Genomic DNA, 9792 nt, shown 5'->3' with positions numbered 1-9792 from the left:
CGGTACCGACTGCCCGCTGCCCCGCTCCGCCCCGCCCCGCGGGGCCCTCGCGCTGCCGGGGCTGCCCGGCCGAGCGCCGGTGCGCGCGGGCAGGCAGCGCGGGGGGCGCCTCACGGCGGGGAGGGCGGGAGCGCGGTGAGGTCCGCGCTCGGCTGTGAGGGAGGCGGCGCGCGCAGCGCGTCGCGCTGTCGCCGTTCGGGTTTCGTCAGAGACGAGGGCACGTCAGTGGGTTAGGGGTGGTGCGCGTTCTGTGGCGGTAGATAAAAAAATCCGGTGCGATTTAAAATTAATAGCACTGCCGTCTAAGGTGAGGTCGAAAGGTAATTAAAGTGAGTTTGAGATTCCTGCGCTCATATACAAACCCGTTACCTTCTCTTTTTTTCCCTTCAGCTATCCCCATGCCCTTCAGAACAAAGCCTCTAGCGGTACAGGTGTGCCGAACTGATCCCTTATTCTTGTCTGGATTTGCGCTGAGGACTCTCAGAAGCATCCCGCCAGCTTCCTTGTCACCTCACGGCCACCACTGGCACTGCCACACCATGGCCTGCTGCTGCCAAAGTATCTTCTTGCTGGAAACGAGCCAATTATTCCACGCTGGAAAGTCTTAGTCATCATAGATCCGTAGAACGTTCAGACTATGGTCATCTGTGCAAAGTAGGCGTGACAATGCCCTTCATGGTTTGAAGTGACGGCCGGAGCACGGGCGCTTTACCAGGTGGAGACTTTTTTGCATCTTCCCTATTATTGAAGAGCCCGGCCAGGTTCAAGTGCTTCACCGAACTACATAATCCCAGAATGCCAGGGATTGGAAGGGACCTCAAAGGATCATCTAGTCCGATCCCCCTGCCGCAGCAGGACCACCTAGATCAGATCACACAAGAACGCGTCCAGGCGGGTTTGGAACATCTCCAGAGAAGGAGACTCCACAACCTCTCTGGACAGCCTGTTCCAGTATTCTGTTTCCCTTACTGGGAAGAAGTTCTTCCTCATGTTTAAGCGGAACCTCCTCTGTTCCAGCTTATATCCATTCCCCCTTGTCCTATCATTGGATGCCAGTGAGAAAAGCCTGGCTCCATCCTCATGACAGTCACTCTTTACATATTTATAAACATTAATGAGGTCCCCCCCCTCAGTCTCCTCCAAGCTAAAGAGACCCAGCTCCCTCAGCCTTTCCTCATCAGGGAGATGCTCCACTCCCTTCATCATCTTTGTGGCCCTGCTCTGGACTCTCTCAAGTATGAGAGAGTTCATACTCTCTCTCTTCACCTTGTCCAAACCTGGTCACTGCAGAACTGCCTAAAGCCACACGAGGAGGCAGCAGTGGTGTACTCACTCCCTTGGCTCCCCTTCTTTCCCTGTTTGCCAGCTCGTGTTTTGCCCTCTTCCCTCCTCATTACCTGGGAGACCTGATCCTCAGCTGCTGCCCCACTTTAAATCACTATTTTTTCATCTGCCAGGTAAAACACGTCCCAGTTTTGCCTCAAATGCAGGACTCCTGCTGTAAGGAACCGCTGCTCCTTTTTACTGCATATGCTTAATTGATGTTGAACTGATCTGCACACATGCTTTAAGCTATGCATTGGAACTTTGGCCTTTCTGAAGAGACAAGACGGGAGAAAAAAATCACTATTTCCCTGTTTTTAAAGCTGCTGCTTGTAATCTTGAGTACTGGCTTTTATTTTAGTAAGAACTAGAGGTTTAAATGTCAATACATATGACAAGGAAATTATACGTGAGCTGTACTTCAAGATGTTCAGTACTCCAACCGTTGCATCGGCAACGGAAAAATCTACTACCGCATTTTCAGAAAAATCTTACAAAAATACAAAAAGGCCTGCATACCTTCCATGTTTTATCTGTTCCACATACATACTGTCTGGTTTCCATGAACAGATATATGAAAATAACTGATCAGAAATAACAGATATATGAAAATATATAGCAGATATATGAAAATAACTGTACCCTCGTCACCTCTGAATTACATAAAGATTATTATAAGGAATACTTTATAGTAGATCTACCTACTTTTGAATTTTAAGACTAGTGTGATCCGACTCTGCGTCTGGCCCCTGTTACCACAGCTCATTAGGTTTGCTACGTAAACCAAAATACAGCTTCATAGCGGAGAGATGATACTCACAAGTGCCACAGGGATGAGAAAACAGTATTTCATGTAAGAGGAGTAACTCTGGAGCGGGATGAAGCCGAGTTTTGAGATACTTCTACTTTACACAAATATACAGCAAGTTATGAAAGAGAGTGCTTAACTCAGAAATTCAGAATTTATTTACAAGTTTTCACTAAAAAAAGGAAACAACAGAGAACTCTCCTCCTGGATATACTCTACTCCTGAAAACACTGCAACTGAAGATCATTAATTTACACATTTTACAGATTTATCTTTGTATACAACAGCATATGCTTTAGTCATCAAGACGATGGAAGAAGCGATGATAAACTAAGCCACTTTAAAATAATGAAACTGCGAGGTTTCTTTTGGCCTTCCCCACTTTAAAAAGACGCTAAAACACTTTAGCAGAGGAACAGACACAAGACTTCTAACTTTTCTAAAAATGTAGGTAAGAATCAGCCTTCTTCAAATCAGACTTGCTGTGTAACATTGGACCCAACCCAGCAGCCTCGAGACAAGATCCGTACCAAAGCAATCAGCAGTATTCTCTGCGACAGAACTACAGTATCATACCCACAGTTCCAATCCCAGTAAGCTGATAATTTAACAAAGGAAGATGGCAGGTGGGGGAAGCAGCAGCAGTAGTAGAAAAGGTTGCAAATTCACTATTTTTTAACAAAGAGCTGCATTTGAAAAGGGTACAGTATTCCCCTCCCACACTGCCCAAAAAGCTCTGAATACAAACGTTTCCCCACTTCCAACACACTGATCACCACACGGAAGGTTAACAGGCATTTTGGAAAGTATGATAATCCTTGACAGAGCAGTACCAGGTGCCAATATCACTCGGTAGTCTAAACCAACACAGCTTTTTTCCATTTTGCATAACGATTGCACCCATTTTCAAACTACTTTACCACGAGCATGAAACACGCTTGATTTGAAAAGGCTATCGAACACCAAAAGAAAAATCCTGTTCTCGATCAAACCAGGAAAATTCGTCTTCCAGTGGGAACTGAATCGGGATTTTACCCATCTAAGTTTTATCTCCCTCCATATCACAACTGTAGAGCCTAACTGGTGTTCTCTTAAATTGGTGTTCTCCTAATTGGTGTTACTCTGGTAGTAATGGAACTAAAAAACCACTATTGTTTTTCTTAATTTAAAAAAAAAAAAATCGTGACGTGTACAGCAGGAAATTCGTCCCTGAGTAACGAGACATTTGAAAATGGCATCCTAAGGACAATCACTGCAACATGTCACGACGCACGCTCTTAACAGTGAGCGGTATTAACAGGCAGCAACAGAACTTGTCACAGTCCAACACATTCACAGCATTGTTGCACTGATCCCATCATCTCGTTTAATGAAACTGCAAGTGAACATTTGGAAATAGGATAAATAGAAATAGTGTCTTTATTATTTTTAAGTTGAAGGTCAAATTGACAGCTAAACCATGCTGGATCCCCGAAAACTTAAAGCAGTCATGGTTAGCAACTCGCTTCTTTGGATGTCCGGAAGACTTCACAACAGGTATCTTCAGCCAAACAACAGGAGGAGAACAATTGTAACGGAGTTCACTGCTATTAACGGCACTGCAGGGGAAAAAGGAAAAAAAAAGAAATTGTGAAAATTTTCTTTTGCACATCACAAAGTGACAGAACTTCTTATTATCTCAGTAGACTACCTTTTAAAGAGCAAAAATCAATCAACATTTTTAAAATACATTGGACTTTCTTATGCGAAAATCAGGATTAGTGGAAGGAGACAGGATCAAAACTATACTAAATACTAAAAAACATAAATACTAAAATACTAAATAACTATACTAAAATACTAAAAATTAGGAAGCAACATTTTATATAGCCCATCATATTATAACTTTGACCCAAACAATCCTTCCTCCAAATGAAACAAAACCCTCTCCAAGTCAGTTTCTACCCTTGGCTTTGCTGTGATTTACAAGAAATGCATCAGCTTTTACTCTGTGGTGAGCAAGACAGGTAAGAGTCGTTAATTTCTGTTTATCATCACCTACAAAAAGAATTTTTAGTGTACCTATAGTGAAGAAAACTATCAGTAACTTACAAGTTAAGAGTGTTTTTTTTCCCCCCCTTCGAGGCACATAAGCCTGGCTTACCTGTAAGAATCGCAGGAATTACATTTCCCTCACCACGTACTTCACACAAAATGGAATTTAGCCCAGGTGAAGCTAATTGCGGACTCTGATTGATCACCAAGCCTTCCCTCAGCTCCAAAATCCCAGGGAAAGACCAGATGCAGCAGCAGCACCACTAGCCAGAGGCAGGGAATGTTTACACTTTATCAAACTTGGGGCACCTCAGCTGGGACTTTGCATCCTCCCACGCGGGAAGGAAGGAACCCAAAAGAAGGACGGATTGGGAATGAGAAGCGGAAAAAGCAGCTGTTCAGTAAGAGAAGAACAGTCAAAATGCTGAGATCATTCCCTTAAAGCACAAAGCAAAACCTTGCAGACAATGTTTGACCAACAGATCGCCACCTTACCTCTCATAACGGTTCGTACGGATCGGATCAGGTTCGTTAGCTGTGCTTTAATTCCTGGCTCCTCTCCAAAACCTCCAATCCCTTGATCGCTTCCCCAGCCAACTGTGTCACACAAAAACAGCCAGACATGTTAGAAAAAAAAAAAAACAAACAAACCCACAACAAACGCTATCAGTAGTATTATCATTAACTACAAACTGATCCGCTTTATTTCAAGATGAAATTTTAAAGCAATATACTGAACAAAACCAGTTTTAAAACAATGTACCTTTTAACGAACACAACAGTAACGACAGCTCAACTCTTCCATAAAGGAAATCCTTACGTTTTCAATACACCACTGTTCCCCACGTGCCAGAGAACCAAATTAGTCTATCTGGGCTTCAGGAAAACACCCACCAAAATAAAAACAAACTACCATCTGTTCACAGCCCCTTACCAAAAGATAAAACAGTGAATAATTTTTGGGTACGAAGTGATGCATGACATAAAACGGGCAACGCATTCCAAATCAGGAGGATTTTTGTAACTGCTACGAAGGCAAAAAGTTACTTGGGAATTTCTCAGAGAGTGACAGAAATACTGAGGGTTTACAAAGCCCTTCGCAGGAGAAACCCTCTCCCTACCTGCTGCAGGGAGGCAGAGCGTGGACCCTTCCTCCCCAGCAGTGACAGGACCAGGGATTTTTGATTCCTGCTGGCCACAGCCCCGACCCTTTCGGTGACGAGCGGAGCAGAGAAGGGAGCAGCTGTCGGAATTCGAAGCTGCACCGTGCAACCTGTAAGTTTCTTTTCTCCAGAGACAACTTTTGAGTGATTTTTTTTCCCCTTCCTTGTCACTCTCAATCTGCTGGCATCGCACTGGCATCAGTAGGCAAGTCCTCTCCCTCACCAGCACTGCCAGCTGCTGCTTCCCACTCGGATAAGTTTGGAGTTATTTCCAAGTCTCCTGAGCCTGATGAGTGGCTTGACTTGTCCTGTTAGTCCTCACACCTCCCTTTTCCTCGAGCTGCTGCTTGTCAGGAAAGTAAAAGAAAACCCCAAACCGAGCAGATCCCTCGTGAATGAATCCTACCAGGGAACGGGCTAACTCTCCGCGCTCCTGCCTAAAATCCTAGCTCGGCCTGACTTGGAGAAATTGGGACTCTCAGGATCAGGAAACTGGGAAAGCTTGGGTCAAAGCTAACTTTTCCGGGGCTTTGCAGGTGTTTCTGTGTTTCGTGAAGTTTTGTTTTAAGGGACAAGGATGCCCAACCTCGGGGATCTGTCTTCACTACTGAGGATACGGAAGCGTGAGCGTGCCAAGACTGAGAAGCGCCATCGCATCAGAAAAAGGCACGGCAAGACGGGAGAAACCATCTCACGTTCTCACGACATCCTGACACGCGGCACAAACGGCGACAAAACTGCCGAGACCAATCACGGATGGAAAAAGAAAGAGACGGAGCGACGACAGGAGCGACGCCCACCATACAGCAAGAAACTCAGCTTCCAGACCGAAAATCCCAAAGCAATTCCTTGCACGCTGATACGCGACACCGACACGGAAAGGCTGCGGGTGGGAGGGGCTACGGCAGCCCGGCGGGTCGGGAGGGGCCTCCGCGACACCGGGCGGCCCCCCCCCACCCAGCACCCGCAGAGCCTGCTCCGCGCACCCCGGGCTCGCCGAGAGCCGGGGCCGCGGCCGCGCATCTCCCGCCGCGCCGGGGCGGGGGGAGGACGGGACGGGGGACGCGTTGCGGCGGCCGGGCCTGCCCCGCCCCGGGCCTCCGCCTTCCCCGCTGGCCGCGGCCGGCCGCTAGCGGCTCACCCTGCCGGAGGAAGCGCTCCTCGTGCAGCACGGCGACGGCGTTGACGATGAGGAGCGCGGCCTGCAGCAGCGAGTACAGCGTGAACGCCATGGCGCGCGCCGCCGCCGTGCGCCGCCGGGGCGGGGCCCGCCGCGCAGCCCGCGCGGGACGTGGCGGGGCGGGGGAGGAGGGGGGGGGCGTGGCCTCCGCCGCGCCTCTGCGCAGGCGCAGTCGGGCGCCGAGTTCCCCCGCCCCCGCGTCCGTCGGCGGCGTGCGCGCGTGAGCGCGTTCCCGCGGGGGAGTTTTAATTTAATTAATTAATTAATTGAGCGGCCTTTGGTTCCCGTCCGGGCTGAGCCAGCGGGAAGGTGCATCCTTTCCTTTCGCCGTCCCTAGCGTCAACGTCGCCTCTTCCAGACAGTGGGAGCCGGCAGGGAAGGAGCATCCCGGTGCGGGGCGGCGAGGTGGCCCTCACGGATATCACGTGATAATGATCTAATATTAGTAGAATCAGTTAAAAACAAAACCCGCTTTATATGCAAGAATTCCCTTTTTTATATATATATATGTGTAATTTTATGGACAGTACCTCTTCTCTTCTCCTGTATTTTTTCAATATCACAGAATCACAGAATGGTTTGGGTTGGAAGGGACCTCGAATATCACCCAGTTCCAACCCCCCTGCCATGGGCAGGGACACCCTCAACTACACCAGGTTGCCCAGAGCCCCATCCAACCTGGCCTTGAAAGCTTCCAGGGATGGGGCAGCCACAAGTTCTCTGGGAAACCTGTTCCAGTGCATATTGATTTACATTTTTGTGCGAGAAGGAAATCGGCTCAGGTCCCAGTTGTTGTTCATCCAAAATGTAATGACTGCAGAAGTCAAGACTCTTAGCAGAACCTGAAAGAAAACAATTATATTTTATATGGGATTGATCGGGGCCTCTGGGTACTTCTGCAGTCAAATAACAAAAATAATAATAACTGGAGCTCAGGGATACTGTATAGTTATTGATGCATAAATACAATATTTTTTTTTCCCTTACATCTTCCAGTCCGATAGGCTGAAGGGGGTGATTTGCATAATCACTCTGCTTTTATTTCTCAGTAATCATACAATATGCAAACCCCTTAACTCCCAATGGTTGATAGCTTTTATTACTCAATCAGGGTACAATGATTTGCATAATCACTGCGCTTTGATGGTTATTAGACTCATTCGCCGCGATAGAAATGATAACTTTGTGCTTAATGTGGTGGACTGGAGAGACCCCACCTCGATTATTTGCCCTGCCACAGACTTCTGAAATGATCTGGTTAAATTATTCACAGTTTATCAATATTGTATCTCCGTGCTTCAGCTCTAGGTTAAGATCCACTCACCAGCAAGCACGAGGTGATCCGACACTTCAGCAATTAATTAAGCATTGGGACCATACGATCAATACCCAATCAGATACCCTCTGAATTAGCCATGAAGAAACTCACACTTCGGCTGCTGCTTGTCTTCAGCTCTCCTTACCAAAACACTTGCTTCAGTATTGTCGATGACGTAGTATTATGCATCTAAATAATCATTACTATTAGATTATATTACGTTTCAGCAGCTGGAACTGGAAGGAAGAGAAAGCACCCCATCACCAGAGCCATGGCAAATTTCGTTACTAACTTACTCCTGAAATTACAAATATTATATAAGGGAGACAGACTAGAGAGAAAAAAAAATCAAACATATTCATCAGAGTTTTGTCATCAGGTCAAAAATATTTGTTGTTATTTCTGTCTCAAAAAGGAGTGTAGTCTCAATTCAGGGAAGCAAGTAAAAGATCTGTTGTGCTTCCGGTGAAATCAGTATGGTTTGAGCATGTGCTGAAGTGTTTTGTTGTATGAAAACTCAAAATTTTTATCTTCAAATGTTGGTCTTGGTTTTGCAAACCCTTACGTATATGCTTGGTGTCATGTGCGTCAGTGGTTAGTGGCACTGCTCAGGTGTACTGGCACATTTGCAAGCTTAGGAATTCCAACATCTTTATTTCTCATCTAGATTTTTAAATCAAGTATAGCCACAAACCTCCTAAAAAGTATCGGTTCAACATTTTAAAATGGAGCCATTTCTAGTTGCCCAGAGGCCCCCAAAGTTTGCAAAAAGCTTTTTTTAATCATTCAAACCATCTGTTTCCGTGTGTCTATAAATAATAAAAAAGGCTGATCTTGATTTTTACCAAACTCCACGCACAAAGAGAAAGTCAATATTGGGCTGAAAAGATTTCATCCCAAAGGTCATTACTATTTTTTAAGAAGTTGTGAGTGCTGGCATCTAATGGTCTCACAAATGGAACTGCCTTTTGCTCTCAGACATAACTTAGGGCGTTATGGCAGTAATTCTATAATTAAATACAGATAAATATGAGGGGTCACTAACAGGCACGTCTAATAACCACCGTCATCAAGTAACATTTCCTGGGCTACCTCCTTACGGTATCCAACCTATAAATAAATACTAACCTCAGTGAAGAGCTAATGTTTAGAATTATGGCACTGAAAAAAAAAATGAGGTTTTTAAAGTAAGTATACAAGTTATGGCTTAGTATTTTTACCCATAATTAAGATGTATCTCCAAAGAGCAGCTGCTATCAAGCTTACATAAACTTGACGTGATTTTCCCCTTTGTAAAATCCATCATGGCAACTTAACAACCACACGAGTCTTATCTCTGAATCATCGTGTTACGTGGTTGGAGGGAAAACCAGACCAAGTTGCTTGCATTAGAAGGAAAGCTTTTTTTTTTTTTTTTTGTCTTCATTAAGGTGTTATGTTTCAGTGCAGCAAATTCCTGCGGTGTCATCTGCAGAGTGCAGTCAATCACCATAAAGGAGAGTTTTAAACCACCTTACAGATGTCAAAGGATTAAACTTCAGGCCTGTGAAGTATTGTGAAGACCTTGGAGTTTTTTATTCCCGGTTTGTTGTTCGATATCGTCAGACAGTACAGCTCCCCGAGTCTCACTATCAGGATTACATTAGTTTATTCCTGGTCAGAAAATACCTGGTCAAAGGAAGTCTGCCCATGATTTCAGTCCCTACACCCTTCGCCTCACTTGCCACCATCTTCTGAGTTTATTTTCTAAACTAGCTTTGAGTTTCCTCCTCTAGCTATCTTAGACAGGAAAGGCTGGACATTGACCCAGCCAATCCCAAGCTGAAATGCATTATGTTGGTGGCAACTCTTTTACCCTGATTTGACTTCTGTAATCGCCGGTGAGAAGACCCTTAATGGGAGTATGGCATCAGCCCCTCTATTTTCGGCGCTTTGTGCCAAGTGGTTGCTAATTCGTGTGTCTAGA

The 9792-nt window shown here is 45.6% G+C and overlaps 1 protein-coding gene across 1 annotated transcript; it reads right to left on the bottom strand.

Annotated features, from left to right (window-relative positions):
* Window positions 1-3527: 3527 nt before the first annotated feature.
* Window positions 3528-6562, bottom strand: IER3IP1 (immediate early response 3 interacting protein 1). Its single transcript, XM_086629503.1, has 3 exons — window positions 6470-6562; window positions 4661-4762; window positions 3528-3729 (listed from the first exon to the last, which is right to left on the bottom strand). The coding sequence occupies exons 1-3, from the start codon at window positions 6558-6560 to the stop codon at window positions 3674-3676; spliced, it is 249 nt and encodes an 82-aa protein (XP_086485629.1). The 5' UTR covers window positions 6561-6562; the 3' UTR covers window positions 3528-3673.
* Window positions 6563-9792: the final 3230 nt, after the last annotated feature.

This window comes from Tauraco erythrolophus, chromosome Z, assembly GCF_009769465.1.
Source record: "Tauraco erythrolophus isolate bTauEry1 chromosome Z, bTauEry1.pri, whole genome shotgun sequence".
Classification (NCBI taxonomy): domain Eukaryota; kingdom Metazoa; phylum Chordata; class Aves; order Musophagiformes; family Musophagidae; genus Tauraco; species Tauraco erythrolophus.
The sequence above is the reverse complement of the archived record's forward strand: the minus strand, read 5'-3'. Positions and strand labels throughout refer to the sequence as shown.